The sequence below is a fragment of the Acromyrmex echinatior genome, chromosome 2 (assembly GCF_024713525.1).
Source record: "Acromyrmex echinatior isolate Ae372 chromosome 2, ASM2471352v2, whole genome shotgun sequence".
Taxonomy (NCBI): domain Eukaryota; kingdom Metazoa; phylum Arthropoda; class Insecta; order Hymenoptera; family Formicidae; genus Acromyrmex; species Acromyrmex echinatior.
In genome coordinates this window covers 14,411,307-14,431,165 of record NC_141853.1, presented here as the reverse complement: position 1 = coordinate 14,431,165, position 19,859 = coordinate 14,411,307, and the positions used below count along the sequence as shown (strand labels likewise).

Sequence of the window (19,859 nt, the reverse complement as noted above, 5' to 3'; positions counted from 1 at the left end):
ACATCGTTTATTCTTTGCGTATTTATTATTTCTGTGTGCACAATCAACAAGTAACTGTAGTATATCAATTACATAATTGGAAGTTTTAGAAAGTTAAATTTTTTCTTGGATGTATTATAAAATTATTAAAGATATTTGTAATTTTTAGAATATAGAGAATATAGAGAATTGTTACATCAAGTGTTATAGATGCATTAATTATTGTTAGCTAATAAGATTCAATCTCACACACACGTATTCATCTGAACATATCTGCCAAAAATAGTCGAAATTTTATACGTAACAATCTGTCTTGCATGCCAATCAATAAAGCTTTTCTATATCACAATATATTCTTGAATAATAAAATTTAAATAAATTTTGTAACTAGATTAAGAACTATTGACGCGAACTGAAAAAAGATAATTCCACAAATGCATATCTGAGATATGATATATTTATTATATTTTTATAATAATTATGTCTTTTACTTAAGTAAAGTTATCGATATGATCAAGTAAATTTCTCTATAGATAATATCTAGATATTTCTTACAATGTTAATTTATGTTTAAAAAAAATTTTATTTATCTTTTTACGAAAATTATCTTATTTTATTTGAAATAAAGCACGACTATCGATATTGATTTATACAAATAGTAGTCATCAGACGAATATTTATACGAATGGATAGCATTAAATGTTTCTTAGTTCGCATTGCAAAACGACAAAAATTATGAACACTCCCTGATAAGTTTATCAACGTTGGATGGGACCGATTGCTCAGCCGTCCCTGCGCTCGTTGACGTTCGGTTCGAGTCGTATAGTCTCGGCCCGGAGTTCCTGTCAACCACCCCGCTAGAGAAAGAGAGATGCAAAACCTAGGGGCCACCCTTCGTCTCATCATCTTTTCGCGCTCATAGCTGGGCATATCTGGTCTGAGCCAGGCCTGGTCTCCTCTCCTCTGCTTCTCGAGGAATCGCCTGGAAAAGGTCCCTTTACCTCGGCCCCTTTCCGCTCCCCACGAGTACCAAAGTCTCCCAATGACGTAGCTTCCGTTCCTTCTCCGTTCTAGAGCGACGTATTGATCGTCTCTCTGCTCCTGAAGCTGCGGAGGCTGACACGAGAGGGAAACGAGAAGAGTGGAGAGAGAGAGAGAGAGAGAGAGAGAGAGAGAGAGAGAGAGAGAGAGAGAGAGAGAACGTGTCTATGTCGGAGGGTGAGGGTTGTGCCGTAGAGCGTGCCTCCATCGGCGCTTAGCGACGGAAGGAGACAGAAGAGTTAGCCGTGTGTGTATGTATAACGGATAGAAAAAGTTAAGTAGAAGGAGAAAAGACACGCAGCTTGCGAGAGGGATGCTTAAAACGACGAAGGAGTCGAATCACGATAAGATAGAAGAATCAAGCAGATAGTCGTTGTACGCCTTTTTTCATCAAAAATATCGCCAGGATAAAGGGATGAAAATAATGAAGCGCAGAATATAAAAGATAAGCAACGAACGATAAAGAAATAGCATAAAATATTTGGTTGTCTGTGATACAAATACCGAAAACAGTTCATAGAGATATAAACTGAAATTGAAAAATATAACTTGAGATCCACCAATTAAGAGATCAATCAAATATTTACCGAGAACAGAGGAACAATAAAATGAAGAAAGCAATATTGTCCAATATGTTTTATTTAAAAATGATGATGCGCAATTTTCTTTGCGTGGCACATATTAAAAGTCTTCCATTTTTTTGCACGGTGTTAAATAAATTAAAAATAGACAAAGAAATGAAGAGTAAACAACATTGTTGCATGCTACATGCTAGAGAATTCAAATTCAACAAAATAGGATTAGAGATCTAACTCGATAAATCGCAGCCATACTGTTTGTCTCTTCATAACATTGGCCCCACATCATATACCACTCAACCATCTTTCTACCTGTCATTCTCAACTCACACGCAATATGTCTTCCTAAAGTTTGCTTACGTCTCATCATTGTGTAAAGTTGCGAATGTAGATGAATCTCTGACACCGATATGAGGATCTCTGTCTCCTGATCATTTTCGGAACTTTGAGCAGGTCTTCGTCAAACCAATCAGCTTACACTTCGTAGAGACTGACTAGACATCTGCACAGAGATTAATCATTAAATGCGTGGCTTAAATCGTGCATAACATAGTGGTTAATTAATAATACCTTTCAGTATCCATCACAGAAACTTATTCTATACATAATTATAGGAAGCAATCGAAATAATAATTTTTATTAAGTTTTTAATACTCGCGTTACATGTATATATATATATATTTTTTTTTTAAATAATAATTAAATGTAAGTTGAGAATATCCCAAAATATATTTGGCCATCGAGCAGCGCGTCGACGTTCCCAGACACCGTTTACAGGCAAACCGTAATGTAGTTCACGCAGTGTACGTATTTATTGATTAATTCACTAGAGGTCATTGCCATAAAAGACCGCTAAGCCTAGCGCGACAACAGAGAAGTAACATATTGACAGATAAAATTTAATAAAGATCAGTTTTCTAAAAAAATACAGCGCAATATTTTAATTATAGTATAAAATATATACGTATTTTGTATAGATATATAGTTACTCTCTTACTTTTATAATTATAACTGAAACAGTGTTATACAAAATAAACTATTAAACAAAATTTTAAACAACGCAATATACAAATTTTTATACTGATTTGTTAGAATTATAACATTATTAGAATTGTAACATAGGCACTCAACTGTCTCTAAGCAAATATTAAAAAATTAAAAGTATTATCTCTCTCTAAAAAACATGTACCTCTTACGAGATTTGTTGTTTCGCAACTGTATCCCAATCGTACCGCACTTGTACGTTCACGAAGAAGTGTTGGTCTTCGACTGGCATCATGTATCGTATCGTGGAATGTTTCAGAAGGAATGGACGTCCAAGAGGCATGCTTGGAATAATAATCTAGTCGATAGCCAGTCGATTTCCTTTTCTGTTCTTCTGCATGGCAACCAATTCGTATTCGCAACTCGCAACAAATTTGAATCTGAAATTGAAGTTACCATAAAAGAATCGACAACGCTTTATTCTGTGTAAATCAAATTGCTCTATGTTACTTAAACAATTTGATAGGACAAGTAGGTAACTGAGTTTTAATTGTGTAAAAATTATTTAAAATGTTTCATATAATAATCAGTTCCTGTTCTTAAAAAATATAATATTAATCTATTTTTGTATATGCGGATATATAACTTTAATTACAAATATATATAAAGTTATACAGATACAATATAACTTGATTTCAAAATTATAATTGTTTTGAGATTAAATTGCTAATTTACGGAAAAGTTTAGCAAATTTAGTAGTAGATAGATTTTTTGCAGAATGAATAGAAGCTCGCGTAATTAAAAGCTTAAACAATTAAGCTAATGTTATTGAGATGAATTTGAATTGAGATGGGCGGGTTAAGGACTGTAACAAGGAACTGCAATACCGCCCACTATGTTGAAATTTAGATTCCTCTTGTTTTTGTCTTAAAAAAATGTTTTTATTGCAACTACTTAAATTGCGCTAATAGAAATTTACGAAGCACATTTACATTTACGAAGCTCGTTTAAAAATATTGTACAAATATCTCGTCCACCGTAATGTTTTCAAAAATATGAAAGAAAAATATGGAATTAAAATTTATTAATTTTTTTAATTACAAGTTTAAATTTTGTAGTATTTTTATTGTCCCGGATGTTATCTTGCCATATTTATTTAGTTATAAAAAATTGTACGAAATTCGTGATATGCCTTGTTATTATAATATATACTAATGTGCTAAAGTGAAAGAAAGTTTTTAAAATTCCATTATTTATAATAATTAGGTATTAATTAAAATAAAGTATTTTTAACATAAATAAAGCGTGAAATGTTCATAAAATTTATAAAAAAGAATTTGCTTCTTTGCAGTTTGCCAAATAAATAGTAATTCAATGTAGCCATATCTTACATTTGCTTTAGCATCAAAAATAAAATAGTTAATCAGCATTTTCTTTTTCCGCGTCCAAGAAAGTGTTGTATGTTGCATTAATGAATCCATAAATCATAAAGGATAAAGAAGAATGGTAGAAGGTCGGAATCTGAGTGACGTCCGTCCAGAAAACTCGTTGCCGTTGTGATCCTGCCCATTCGTGAAGATCCATGAAGAGGTAACTTGAAAGGCCAAGGGATCGGGAAACGAAGGAGGTTCTGCTTCTTCTGTAGGACGTTGACGCAGCTCCCGTGGGGCACTTTTGCGGATGAAGACCACCCTATCTCATACTTGACGTAGTAAGAGACGTTTTGCTTTGCCCTCTTATTTTCTTCTGCGCTTTTCGTCTTTTTTTTTTATTCTTTTATCTCTTCTCCGATTCTTCTCAGATTCTCCTTTGTGTTTCCCACATTAATGTAATACCTATATAGTAACAAACAACAAACATCGCATAAAATCCATCATCCAGTCAGATAATATATATTAGTTTTTATGTTTATTTTCTGTTGATACTAAAGTGCTTTGCCGTCATTCTAGAGTTTTTCTTAAATTAATAAAAAGGAATGTGGACAGTAATATTAAACTATAAAACATCATAACGAAGTTTAGAAGGCGCGAGAGATTCCGCAAAAGGCGATCATTTGTCAAAGTGAAGTGGATGCGAACGTGAACATGTTATCGCGGCTTTACCGAGGTAATCTATCGCGCGTCTCCTACAAGAAAGAGATTTTTAGGAGAACGAGAATGTCATGAGGCAGTAAGAAGTTGCGAGAGATTAAACGTAACAACATAACTTTAAAATTATATGACAAGTGTATATCATATTTTTATATATTAGTACGAATTATTTTATGACATTTAGACAAAAATATATTGTAACAATAATTTTTGTACACACATAAGAACATTGAGAATTCTTGCCAAGTCGACTTAGTCCAAATACTCATAACGTGAATGAACACGTGGTTGCGCCATTTTAATTAAAAAGATATGTTTTCGAGGAAGTGTATGTGTGTATATGTGTATGTGTGCGTATATATATTGCGACTTGTGGAGCTACCTATCCATGTATATAGGCATAGGCGGAGACGAGGGGTTGGCAGGCAGTCCAAAGCATTGAAGGGGGTTGGATCGTGATGGCAGGTGGTGGCGAGGGAAGAGGAAGTTGCGATTCCATCTGCCAGCCTGTCATTCTGATACTACGTACAATGTCGGCAGTTGGCGGAGACGATCAATACATTGCAATCTATATAAAATGGCTGCAGTATTTGGAGCGCCGTGCATAAAACGTTTACCTTCGTGGAGACGAGAAATGAATATCGCATGCATACGATAATACGACAAGGTACACAAGTATCCACTGTAAATTTCATAGAAATAATTTCTCTTTATTATCATGTATCTATGAAAATTATAATATTTATTCTCCGAAAAAGCGCATTTTAAACGTATTCTAAACACACAATTTTATATTTTAATATAGAAATAAATTATTCAATTATTTTTTTATAAAGTGATCGCAAAATTTAATAGAAAAATCATAGATAAAAAGACAATTGGTTTTTGTATAATCAACATATGTTATATCATGACAGGAGTAAGAAAATAAAATATATGAATGAGCAACATGCAACATACGTGTACACATATAATTTTTACTATTAAATTACACTAAAAGATGTGTTTTTTATATATAAAATGATTGCAATTTGATAAATAAATTATAGATTATACAATTCATAAAAAATAACACATAATCACACACTATAAAAATAACCGTACATTGATTTGTTTCACCAAAAATTTAATCATTTCATAAGTTAAAAAAGAAAGAATAATTCATTATATTAAAATAAAATACTTATTAAACGTAGCGAATTATAGTTATCCATATAAATAATAATGGTTAAAAAATATTCGATAAAACATTAGTGAAACTTCAAAATTAGTCTTATAATATTATATTAAAAGTATAATGAACATTTTTTAATATTCTGTAAAAAAAGGAAAGCATTTATTTGAAAAATAATTTCCTAAAATAAAAGGATATTTTATTGCTCTACAAATATAAATTATTATGTACTGTTTCTTTTTATAAATACATTAAACAAAACAGGTAATATAATTAAGTAACACCTTAAATTTAATGAAAAATCTATAGAAAGAAGAAATAATTCTCTCAGACATCTCTTTTAATGTTTTATATATATGTTATATCAAAAATTTTTTGTTTAATATATGAAAGTAATATATAGTGTGTATTTGATTTTTATTATTAAATTATTATCTAAATAAAAATTTATTTTTTTAATTAAAATTACAACAATATTTCATGTTTCTTAGAATTACAAATCCAAAAATTAATAATAAAAAAGAAACGTTGTAATATTTCTTATGTTATGAAGTGTAAAAATACAATACATTTAGTGATGAATTTTAAATATATTAAGAACTTTAAAATTGCTTTAAAATATAAAAATGACTATTATAAAAGATTTTGACAATTATGACAAATTATTACAATATAGACAAATAAATATCTATCAAATTTTTTTCCTTCTAAAATACAAAATATTTTATTTTATAAATTTAGTTCTACTTATTCAAAATATAATTCGTCTGATCTTATTTAGTAGAAAAAAAAGTTTTTTTTTCGCAGTATAATTATTAAATTGTTCTACCACAGTGAGACTGTAATATAGTATAGAAGAAAAGCACTATAAATTGCTGCAGCAGCGTCATCTCTTGCATACACTTTGATACTATTTCATAAAGATCACCGATAGGTAGCAGCACTTATGTGTTTCGCCTCTTTTTAAAGAATTAAAATTAATTGTTATAAAAAATTTAAAGAAAAATCCATTCTTTTGCTTTTTCACTCACTCTCTTGCTAATTTTTCAATACACTATTTTAAATAACAATTTAAAAAAGTAAAATATATGGAATAATAATGTTTATTTTATACTACAAAATTTACTGCTGTTCCAAAAATTCTTCCAAAATGCAAATTAAAAATTTCTGTTTAAATATATTTATATATACCTTTTCACTTTTATGATAAATATGTTTTATTACAAAATTAATTCATGTTATTTCTCACGCATCCTCTTATACGATAACACTCATATTATATCACCATATATTTATATAAATATGCACAAAAGTACGCGCACCAAACACGTTATTATTTTTCAATCACTAATTTGTTACGGTTATGCATCCCAGGGTTGGTGTATCACATCAAACTCAATACAGTCGAGTCATTGCGCATAGAAGTAACACGTGATTACAATTAATTGCTTCGGCCAATAAAAATTCGCGGTAAAGCAGGAAAAAGGAAAGAAAGAAGTATACATTTCTCAGCGCGAGACGTAGACCGGCGCAGCGGTACGACTGTACAAGAGGCAGGCCAAAGCGAAACTAACTCAGATTACGTGCAATAAAGGAGATCATTTTGAATCTGTGCCGCTAAAATTTATGACCTCCCACCAGGAGAATTCAGGCCGTTAGTGCTGCGTAGTAAAAACTGGCTATTAATTTTACGTTAGTTGTGCGGCAAGCAAGCGTTTCTTGCAATTTCTATTTTCTATAAGTTCAGAAAAGTAATTTATATCTTTATCTTAGATAATTATGACACTAATTAGTTGCCATGTGAACACTTAAGTTATTTGATCAATGATAAACAATAATTATTGTTAGTTATTTTCAATCAATCGTAATAAAGATTTATAAAGATACTATACTATAATATGTGTTTTCAAAAGACAAAATTTCAATCTTTCACTTTCTACAGTTTTTAGAAGTAGAAAAATCGTATATAGTCAAATTTTTACAAATAAAAAGAAAATCATGCTTTAACTTAAATATATACTTCTATACCTGATTTTTTTCAGCAGATCTTCATTCTAAGATTTCGTCACGAAAGCAGGTATAGTCCTCTTCGCGGTGCGTTCCAGGTGATGTTGACCGTTCGCCGATCAGCGATGTTATGGTGCAAGCAAACGCCGAGGGGTAGTATTGCGGGGGAATGATTTATGACTTTGGGGACCAGGTAGGGCGCCATTCAGCACCAGGCTCGTTCTCTTCTTCCGCCACCTCTCCGACGCTCCCTCTCTTATCCCGGTGACTTGCGATGTCAATGCGTTTTCAGTTGGCCTATTTGCGCAATAGGCATAAGACGAATTTCACGTTCCTCGCGGATGAAACTGTGATTAAAGTAAAACGCGCCAAACTTTTCCTGAGCTTTTGTGTGGTGCAGAGCAGTTCGTAAATCGATTGTCCGTAACTGATTTCTGTAATTATGGAGAAACTACTATCAAGTAAGTATTGCTATTCTACAATATCTCGTAATAGATTTAATTATTTTATATTCTCGGTATATATAAATGTTTTACAGTTAAAATGAGTTCTTATGAGTGTACTAAATATTTGTCAAAGAAATTTAAAAAATATTTTTGAAATACTGATGTATTAATATTTTGATTAAAATATTATGTAACAATGTTTAAACAACATAACAGAATGTATGAATACGGATTGATGAAGATAAGTTTTGTGTATAGCTTAATCATTTTTCAAGTCGAATTTCAATTTATTTTGATGAAGAAATAAATTATATTTACAAAGTGATAAATTATAATATTTGTGCAACAACTATAAAAAGTTGATGTTCGCGTAGATGATACAATACATAACGTATCGTGAGACAAAACGGAGATCTCTTCAACAAAGATATCGAATTCGATTGGCGATGGTGTGAGAGGTTCATCCGCGGGTATTCGGGTAAAACGACAACCGGATATCGCGTTTCTGTAGCGAAGGACGGGCAGGAAATTATCCCGCGGAAAGCTGCGACGGCACAGCACGCACAGTCTGCAATATCCAGGTACACGCGTTGTAATTGATGTAACTTAATTTGTAACACGCGGCATGCGAGATGTTAGTCGTGCTAGCTCTGAGAAGTTAAAAAGAGAATGAAGGAATGCTCGCGCTGGTAGCTTGTATAAGTACCGCGCGCATGCACAGGCTAGGCTTTACGCGCGAGCAACGCAATGGAATAATGGTCAGCCCTATGGGCAACTTTTTCACTTTGCATGTAATAACTGGCGAAGGGCCGGCAAGAGTGAAGAAGGGGAAGCGAGAGAGGCGAAATGCCTCCTATGCGCGCGGAGGAGCAGTTTAATAAAATCTCGTTGGCCTAATGACGAGAGAGCAGAGCTCCGGTAGTCGTCGGGCGAGACAGGGGCGACGATGGGGAACGAGGGATGGACGGAGACGGTAGCAGACCGTCCTGATGGTAGCTTGGTAAGAGAAGGGTGAGAGGGAAAGAGGCAGCCTGGCGGTGAGAAATAAGAGGGGTTGGGACGAAAGAGAGATATCGCCCGTGTCGCATGCGATGCTGCTGTGTAGCTGATGTCTTCGGCCGAAGCTTCGTAACCGGCTGTTTTTATGCAAAGATGCTCATCAGCGCTTTGATCTTTACCGACGAGATAGATATAAGCTTGTAATTTCGGATGTACGACGATATATATGAAGCGAGATTGCAATAAACGCAAGAAAACGCAAGGGAATGCGTCAAAAATGAAAATTCTTGAAAAATTTCTTGAATAAATCTGTACGTTATATACATTGCACTAATAGTTCAACTTTTACTAATTGAACGCAGCAACATGTATACTCTTGTGTCGAATTTTTTAATTGCATTATTATATTATTCTTGTTATTTTTTTTATTAAATCGATTAATATCGAGTGTGATACTTGTAACATTCTATACATTTATTGCATTATTATTTGCTTGAATGTTAATTCAAATATTGAAAAATAATCGTTGTGTTGTTATTGAATTTTTATTTTTCGAAAACTTTCTGATGCTTCATCATTCGTCTTTTCTCTACGCTCGTTGCCCCATTTCCATGATTTTTCTTAACGATTTAAAAGAAAAATTTCAACATCGTATGTCGACCCGGTACGTTGCACTGAAATTGTTAGGGAAACGAAAAAAGCTGGAGGGAAAAGAGGGAAAAGACAGACGCGGAGTCAAGGCACAGCAGCAGCTACCCCGAACGATCATCAATCATCAAGAGCGAGACAATCGAATAGTGCAGCCAACCGGTGAACAGCTGTCGCTTCGGTGGGCTCTAACCGTACACGTTACACGTTGCTACTGCAATTTCACAAAAAAAAGGGCAAAAGACATTGTAGAAAATCAATTGCATAAATAGTATTGTTATTATACACTTAAAATATAAATAAAAATTCATTTCTGATGAGTTATTTATAAAATAAATACAGAACATAGCAGACATCCGTTATAATGCAATCAAAAATATGAAGGAAATATAAAAATAAATGTGTGTTAAGATTATTTATTATTTAGTTCATTTTTAAAAATAGCAACGTATTAAATAATAGAAACATATAACGAAAGTCGGGCTGTGAAAAACAATATAGTTGTATGAAAAATTAAAAACTCACTCATTTTACCTTTCAATCTTTTATAATTTATTTTCCGGTATGCTTCATACGTCGAGCATTATATATCTCAACGAGCTCGATCCTCCTCGCATCGCATCACATCATATCAGAACGCTACCATCACATGCCGACATCCTCCCTACGTGTTCCTATATTGCCTGCTACGTTTCATAAATAACTCTCATATTGCAAAAAGTACAATTTCAATATTAGAACCGATGGGCATGCCAATATTGCTCGTTGTATGATAGATAGACGAGCTATATTGTCTTTATAAAAAGCTAGTCGTTTCTTTGAAAAATATGTACTGAATATAGCTTTAAGGAATATTTATTCGAAATAGAGTGAGTATCGAGCTGTATTCATTTACGTGTCTTGTATATTAAAAGTTAAGGTTTTATTGTAAGATTTTTACATGTGTGTTAAAATAAGTTTTATTTACACACATTTTGTGATAAAACAAAAAGTTTTCATTTATCTTTTAAAAAGTGTCACTGTTGTAGACACATTGCTCTCTTATACTTATTGAAATATACTTGCTATTTTATTGTACAGTAAAATTCAATATATTGTTAACTTTAAATGTAAGAGAAGAAATATTTCTATAAAGTAAATAATTATTTAGATAAATTTAGTAAAAAAGTTTAGTACTCAAATAATTTGAAAATATAAGAAACAAGATACAGAAAGTCCTATATTCTATATATATCTATATGGGTATCTTTTAATTGATGCAATCAATATTTATTCGAAAAATCTTTCAGTTATAGAATCAATAATATTAATTTATACTAAATAGAAAACTTTGAATTTATAAAATTTGAATAAACTGAACAAATTTGCTAAATCTAACGTTAGTAAGGTAGTTTACTGCAGAGAGAAGTTTCATTTACCGACACAAGAAACGTTGTCTTAAAGTACATTTATAGACGATAGATGGAACTGAGAAAAATATTTTTTCACAGCTACTTTTCCAAGTAAGAGCATTTTTTCAATTATAATTATACGTATAATGTTAAATTGTGCTAATTGTACTAAATTATTATGTAATTGTATTATTCATGTATGAATGTGGATCTATAGAACCTAAATCTCACATTTTCTCTAGCTATTTAATTTATTCATGTAATTAATCTGCAAATGCAAATTAATTAGCTTTTGATAATCCGCTGATTATTTATACGAAACAATTAATCGATGCATTATCCCAGAATTACAACTCTAAATGCATGCACATATATATATATATATATATATATATATATATACATACAATATATATATATATTTATATTTATATATACATATTTTAAAGAATATTGGACTTAAATATAAAATTTCCATCGAGTATATTAGTAACAAATTTTATTTATTTTTTAGTGTTTGCGCAATCGTATCTATAATTTAACATTACAATTTAGGAATAAAATATTATAATGTTAAACTTGAAATTATTTAATTTAAAGTTCTATTTAAAGCTTTTTTTATTTATAGGTTAAAATTCTTCTTAATTTATATTTTCTTAATTTATTTTTTATTTAAATTAATGTTTTATTTTAATTCCTCTTTCCTACGCGAATAGAATAATCATAAAATTTTAATATATTGTAAAACATTTAACCTTTTTAATTATTAAAGAATGTATCTTATTACATTATTTAATAATTAAAAATCTTTATAATTAATACATAATTAAAAGTGTTTTTATTAATGCACAATTTTATTGCAATCACACATTTAGCGATACTTTTTACACTAATAGTTTGCAGTAGGGAAAAACCACCGCTTTAGGGTTGATATCTCCTTAACACGATTATCAGCGAAGGCGTAGACATAGCCAGTCAAAAGTAGCAAGCAGAGACGGGAGGGTTGTCACCCTTGTCTCTCTCTGAACAGCGTGAGATGCCAGCCATCTTGAATGATATATGGCGCCGGTTACGAGGTCGACTGAGCGGCGATCACTCAACGCTAAGCTCCGCGGCTTTTGGGGACATACGTCGTCGAGCCTCCTGTTCTGTCCATTCCCTTCTGGCTTTCTATCCCCGTTGCGATTTACACTAATTATTATTAGAGATACAAACTTTTCTCTTTTATGATAATATATGCTTAAATGTAATAACAGATTGTTTAAATTGTTCCCCAATTTAAAATAAATTTTTCTTTAAATTAAGATATCAACAATTTTTTAATTAGCAACTAAAAATAATTTACAAATGAGAAATTTTGTAATTAAAAAAATAACTAGGAGAAAATGATTTATTTAAATATTATAATTAATTTCCTTTTATATGTAATTTTCTAATTATATTATACATATTATATATACCTTATTTCAATAAACTAATATCTTATTTTAATAACTGATACATATATAATACATGCATGCGCAAAACAAATGTTAAATAAATTACTAAATTTTTAATGAAATTATAATATATAATAAAGCGAATAAATAATTCGAAAATCTATTATTCATTCTTTGAACTGAAAAAGCTTTCTATCAATCTTAATCGCTTATAACATAGAAGAAATACTACTATTTTAATATCTTTATTAAAGAAAAATCAATTATTTTTAAATTAATAAAAGTTAAATTCTGTGTATGCGTACACACACATATACACATACACACACACACACACAGAGGATGTATCCGAAATAACGACCACTAATCATATATTGCTTCTTAATAAAAAAAACTGACAATGAATCAAAAACTTTAATGTTTCACAATTTTCGCAATATTTTTTTTTGTTATTCATTGAATTGCTCAATGAACAAAAATGTCTAAAGTCGACAACTTTAAGATATCTTTAAGATATCTTTAAGAATTCTTTAAAAACATCTTTCAAATATTCACAAAAAACACTGAAAAATATCTTAAAATTGTCTTATACATTGATTTTATTCATTTATTTGGCAATCTTTAGAAATTAATATCTCGTTAACTATTGCAAAAATTGCAAAATAATAAAGGACTTGTCGACTCAATTTTTTTATTAGGAATATCACTATATGATTGTGGGCGTTATTTCAGAAACATTCCGTATATAAATGTGTATGTATAATATAGTGTTTGTAATATATTTATAATGTTACATGAGAGAATTAAATAAATAATAATTTTGAGCTTCAGTGATATAATATACAATTAAATTTATAGAATAGAAATCTATTTATTAACTGAATCTATTATTAACTGAAATAATTCTAATTCATTAATTGAAATTTAAACAATTTTTGACATTTTCAAAATTATTACAAGCATCGGTGTGTCCGTGACGAAAAACGATCACTGTTTCCATATGACGGGCCGTCAATGACAGTGATCCGTAATCAATAACCGCATCAAGCTTACACACATTGTTCCACACGTTCCTCTTAAATCCCGAGCTATTCCGCGCTTCCTCCTTTTACCGTTATAACCCCCTATCTGCGCATTTAATATGCAATACCCCATTTACCCCATTGAATACCCCACTGAATCCACTCGAGGGAGCCTTGCGACCCACATTTCAACCCATTCCACTTATCAACTTTTGCGTAAAATTCTTAATCCGGAGAACTAAAGAGCACAAGATATATGTATATGTGTGTTTAGAGTCAGTTTAGAATGTAATTTAAATATATTCTTTTACATAAAATTTTCAAAGAAATCTAAAGTTATAAATATAGAAAAAAAACTTGCTTGTAAAAAAAAATCTTGCAAAGCAGTCTAATAGTAATCATTATAGTAGAGCGAACATTCATTGATTACGAATAGATGAAGAAGAAAATGATAGTGAAACGAATTATACAAACCATTGCAATTAATTAGCCTTAATACAAATTATGCCAAGAATTGCAATTATAAGCGATCGTTGGTCGACGCTTCAATGGATCTGGAGGAAAGGAGAAATCTTTAAGAAAAGAGCAAGAGAAAGAGCAGGTCATGGGAAATGCTGGAAGCAGTTTGCGGGTAACGCAAAGAGAGAGAGAGAGAGAGAGAGAGAGAGAGGAGTGAGAGTAAACGGGACGGCGGGAGAGAACGAAGGCGGGAAAGCGAACGAAGGATGAGTCCGGTTGCCGTTGGCGCGGAAGAAAAGAGAGTCACGAGATGCTGGGTAGGTTTGTGGGACCCGCAGGAGAGTCGCGGGGCCGAATTGCGGTAGAAGCTGGGACGAGGAGCCGGTGGACAAAGCGAGGGTAGTGGAAAGGAGAACGTTGGGGGTGCAATTGGGGTGGTGGTGGTGGTGGTGGTGGTGGTGATGGTGGTGGTGGTGGTTTGCGCCGGAACGGAAAAGGGAAGCCGGGCGGGTAGTTGGAACACCGGAGGATCGGAAAAGAGAGAGAAAGAGGGCTCGAGGGTGAAGGGAGAGGTAGAGGGAAGCCGGCACGCGGATCCTCCCGAAGCACCGCACAATCCCGGGGGCCGCTTTAAATGAGTCAGCGTTTTTATGCCCCGCGATGTTGTCAAAGTGCAAACAGCGCCCGATAATATATCATCCGTTACGCAAGCAACTCCCCGCGCTACCCTTGTACATACACTTGCAACACGTCTGAAGGAAAGCATGCCGTAGGCATTATGGTAGGTGTCCCCGTTGACCACATATCTTCTAACGGGTAAGGTCTGTATAACTTTGTAATATTATCATCATGATGATAATTGTTCCAAAATTTTAAGATTCTTGATTGATACATGTGGACAATGTCATGCAGTTCTCTCAAATTAGATGTATAAAACGTGCAGTTACAAAATTGTATACTTATGAATATTATACATTGGAATTTATATAATAACAGTCATAAAAAATTGTGAATATCGCACTGACGATGTACACAACAACCATAGTAAGTTCGTTCCATTAAAATACAACACAAGTTGGCTGTGAAGAAAGACGGGGGGCTACTGATTTTATATTCAGCAAAGTTTTATTATAAGATTGCTAACTTTTTACTTAAACCGGGGACATCAAATAGGCAACAGAAAAGAAATAGCAAAAAGGAAACGACATACAATAGACTGAAGAAAAAAATAGTACAAAATAATGAGCAGTATAATATTTAAAATATAAAAATTAAAGAAACTATAAAAATTTAATGAAATTCCTTTTCTGAGAATATTTTAAATTAAAAAAACCCTGTTAAAAGATATATAAGAAAGAATACATAAAAATGTGTAAAAGATATATAAGAAATTTAATTAAAGTAAACTTGGAAGAAACAACAATAATTGGATAAGAGAAAAGAGAAGAAGTGATGGGCAAAAGAGAAATGATGGGAAGATCTACATTTTGGTGAGGGTGGCTATGACGGGAGACGTCAACCAAGTTGATAGGGTTGCTTTTCCCACCAAAGTATGGTATGGGAAGAGGTATTCAACTCCGAAAGTCAAAATAACTTCGTAAACTTTAACCTCCAGAGTATAAAAGTGCTATGCCTTTTCTATCTGCTCGCGCGAATCTCGGCATCCGCCTTGAAGTTGACAGCTCTTCGGAGTCTGGCCGAGGTACTGCCGATAAAAACACGTCATATCCACCGGTGGTTCTTGCGCGAAACCAAGTCCCCAATCCCCGGTAAAAACGATTTTCGACTCATTTTGTCGAATATCGCCGTCTTCTTCGGTGTCCGCGACCACGATATCTCAATATGATCGAGATCACTTTTCGCATAAATGTATTAGTTATTGAAATTAAATGTATATTTAAAAGTAAATAATTAGGACATGCAAACAGAAAATCTGATAATTAAATTTATTATTTTCTTTTTAAGTTCTCAAAAATATTTATCTTATGTATTATACATACTAGTATCCTTTAAAAAAATATTTTAATGTATAATAATTGTAGAATTTATATATATATGTATATATAAATTCTTTAATTATTAAATATTAAATATATGACAAAACATATATTACATGTTGTATTGCAATTTAACATGGCATCTCAAAGAATTGTGCAAGATGTATTCAGAGGGCACAAAAGTGCGCGAAAATAGAATGTTCCCATGCCCGATGTGCGTTCCCGAGAAAAGATTCCTTCTGAGGAAAGACATAATGTGGCCTCTTCAAGGATATACCATCCCGCGACGCCATTCGTCGTGTAACATATGCTTTTATCTAAATTAAACAGTGTCGGCGCGATTTTCATTTCCTGCCCTGAAGCCGCTGATGTTATCCGCAGGATAGCGCGTCGCGAGAGCGTTGCTAAGGGTCGGGAAAGGTTTACCCTCCTACTTCAACCGAGCCCCCCTTCCCAACCCACTGTCCCCTCATCATCCTTCCTGTCCTCCATCGCCTTACTCACCCGTCTCTGTATACGTATGCACGTTGTCTACTATCTCCCCATATTCTAACCAAGCCCTTCATACCCGCTTCTCCTTCTTCCTGATGTCAGCTCGCTCGTTCTTGCGGTTGAAATATCTTGCTCCGTTCGCCATCTCTGTTGTTCTCTATATCAGTGCGCATCCCGATATCTTGAAGATTATAGTCGCATGCATGATGTGCGACAATTATTTATTAATGTATGTAAATTTGAAAAATATAAGAAAAACTGCATGTAGGCAATGGCTATTAAAGTATAATATTAAGTATTAAGTATATCTGTATTATGCAATAATATACTGGATATATGTTAAATGCATTTATTTCTGTTTAAAGGAATATTAAGAAACAAGCTTCTTCGCATGTTTAATTGTATCTTCATATCTTGTTTATTAGAAAGGATATATTTTATGAATTCTCAATTATTCATGAGTTACAGCACGGATATCAAAGCATGAGACAATTTTCGGAGGTGAAACGAAGAAGGTGCGGACGCGTGATCCCATCCAAAAAGTTTGCAATCAACATTGCAAGAAAAGAATGAAAGAAGCAACGAGAGGATGCTCTCTCTTTTTTTTTCTCCTATGGTATTACTCACTCCTACAACTCACTCCCATCCTCCTTCTACAGCCGTTGGTCGTCTTTTTCTATCGCGGCGATCTTTGTCTACGGAACAAGCAGGCGTAGAAAAAGAGGACGTTCAGACGACGCAGAGGAAGCTTCGGTGAGGGGTAGATGTGGCCGAGAGTCGGAGGATGTTCGTCCTTGGGGTGGGCAAGGAAGGTTGGAAAACCGGTGGCGCGGATCTGCAGACAGCTCTCCGGCGCGGATAGCGAATGGCTGATTCTGTGAAGAGAGAAAAGGAAAAGAAAAGGAAAGCGGGAAAAGGAGAGGAGCGCAGAGAAAAGAGACGCGAAACGGACAAAAAGACAATATAAAATCTCGCGGTAGTGAAAGGGGAGGAGAAATACCGGAGAAGAGTCCAGGGATAGATGGACAGGATGACGCTGATCAATCTCCCAGTTTCGTATCTCGAAGTCTGGACCCCAAACCGATCCGCGTTTTTCCTTCTCTTCGCCAACGCTATTTCATAACATAAGTTCGAAAGAAAAGTCTGTCTATGAAGTCAAAAATTATCGCGCATCGATATATGGATGCGTTGTTTGAAAATCTTGGATGATATAAAATACGTATATCCTGAGGATACAAATATATAAACAAACCAATAAATTATTTAAGTTATGAAATTGAATGTTCTTTGATTATTCGATATCATTTTTCAGAAATTTTTCGAAATTTTCAACAATTTTGATTCAGATAATGAGACAGTTCATTTATATTTTGATTTAAGTTAATGAGACAGTCCATTCATATTTTTTCACAAGTCAAACTTTTGCAATTAAGATCCCAGTGTTAACAAGAATAACTTGTTTAATTTATGAGCTATTTACTGGTAAAAGCGAAAACTTTGTACAATAAATTCGTATACTGAATGGAACTATACTCCATCTATTTTAATCCGATTTTCGTCACTGATTAATCTTCAGTCATAAATCCCAATAGGACCGTTTAATCGAAATATCACGCCTTTACTGTTTGGGCTTTTGAAACGCTCAGCAGGTGTAGCGGCTTCCTTGTGGGTAGATGAGTTTCCCGCTGGGCGACCCTTGACAGTACTTTCCTGTCAGCGTTGCTGATTCTCATATATTTTCGAATATTCGATTAAGTAATTAATAACAAGTAATTTTTTTCGAATTATACAATTATAATATAGAATACAACATAGAACACGTACATTAAATAATGTTGTTAATCTAAAATAAATATTTTAATTGTTATTTAAACAAAAAATATTATGATAAATAATTTTTTATTCTTACTAAAGTAAGATAACAAAAATAAAAACAAACAGATAAATTCTCAAAAATATTTTAACCTTCTCCTAGTCGACATCAACTATTAATAACATCTATGTTATAATTTTGCATTCAGCAATATAAATTTAATATAATACATAGAGTTATATAACAGTCACATTGTTAAGTGCGAAATTATAACATAGATGTTATGTTATTTTTAGTTGATGTCGACTGGGCTGTTGGCAATAAATCTGCTTTCAAAGATAATTATAGCAAGATTTCTTCATTAGCAGCTTCTATTTTATCTCAATTAGAAAGGATTAATAAATTTTATTTTAAAGAAAAAACTTATTACTACGTATTATCTTTTAATTAGAGATGTCTTCACAAATTACTGAAACATACATCATTACATGAATGATGTCCTTTTACTGTCTTCTTTTATCTCAAATAAATTGCATAGTTTAAAGTTTTAAAATAATTGCCTTCGTTCTTTATAATTGCTATAAAAAACTAATCTTTATAGTTAATCTATAGTTAATCTTCTTATTAAAAGTATTAAATATATTTTTCCATAAATTAGTTCATCTACTTTGCAACAATTACGAACTTTCTATTTTAGTGACTGAAAAAAAAAGAAAAAGAGAAAACATAATCAGAACGGCCTATATTAATGCACAATTAACAACGTTGGAAAATGATATTCTGCACTAAACATTATTGCAGTTAGCAAAATTCAACGTATGTATTCAAATATTGAAAATGATTTAATGATTTGACTTGATTTTAATTAAGAAACAGGTCAAAGTATGGTTCCGAGATTATCAAATAAAATATAAAAAAAAGATGATTAATTTGTTTAATTTTAAACAAATCAAACAAATTGACCATTTCCGAAAACATGCAGCAATCCAGCAACGCGCGACAGCTTTGGACAGCTCTGTTGAAGCGAGTACCAACAACTCGACATTGCTGATTTCACTGGTCTGAATAAAATTTGGAAATATTTAAACAATTTATATTCTAGCAGCACAAAACAACAATCAATACAAAATATTAGGTGTTGGAATTAATTCGTAGCGTTTTTTAATGAAAGAATGTTATTTATTTCACATGAGCATTAAAAAATACATTAATGAAAGTACTTCCCATCACTTGTAAAACGCTACGAATTAATTCCAACACCTAATAATTTTTTAGAATTATAAGATACATGGAAAATATA

General features: G+C 32.4%; 1 protein-coding gene across 1 annotated transcript in view; it reads right to left on the bottom strand.

Moving 5' to 3' along the window:
- Positions 1-1,643: 1,643 nt before the first annotated feature.
- Positions 1,644-19,859, bottom strand: part of LOC147910530 (uncharacterized) — a 51,658-nt gene continuing 33,442 nt past the window's right edge. Inside the window, exons 2-5 of the mRNA XM_087416942.1 lie at positions 7,875-8,287; positions 3,974-4,417; positions 2,788-3,022; positions 1,644-2,100 (exon numbers count right to left, since the gene is read on the bottom strand). Of these exons, the coding sequence (XP_087273068.1) occupies positions 2,093-2,100; positions 2,788-3,022; positions 3,974-4,063 (333 nt within the window). The 5' untranslated portion in view covers positions 4,064-4,417; positions 7,875-8,287 and the 3' untranslated portion in view covers positions 1,644-2,092. The remainder of the gene's footprint in view (positions 2,101-2,787; positions 3,023-3,973; positions 4,418-7,874; positions 8,288-19,859) is intronic.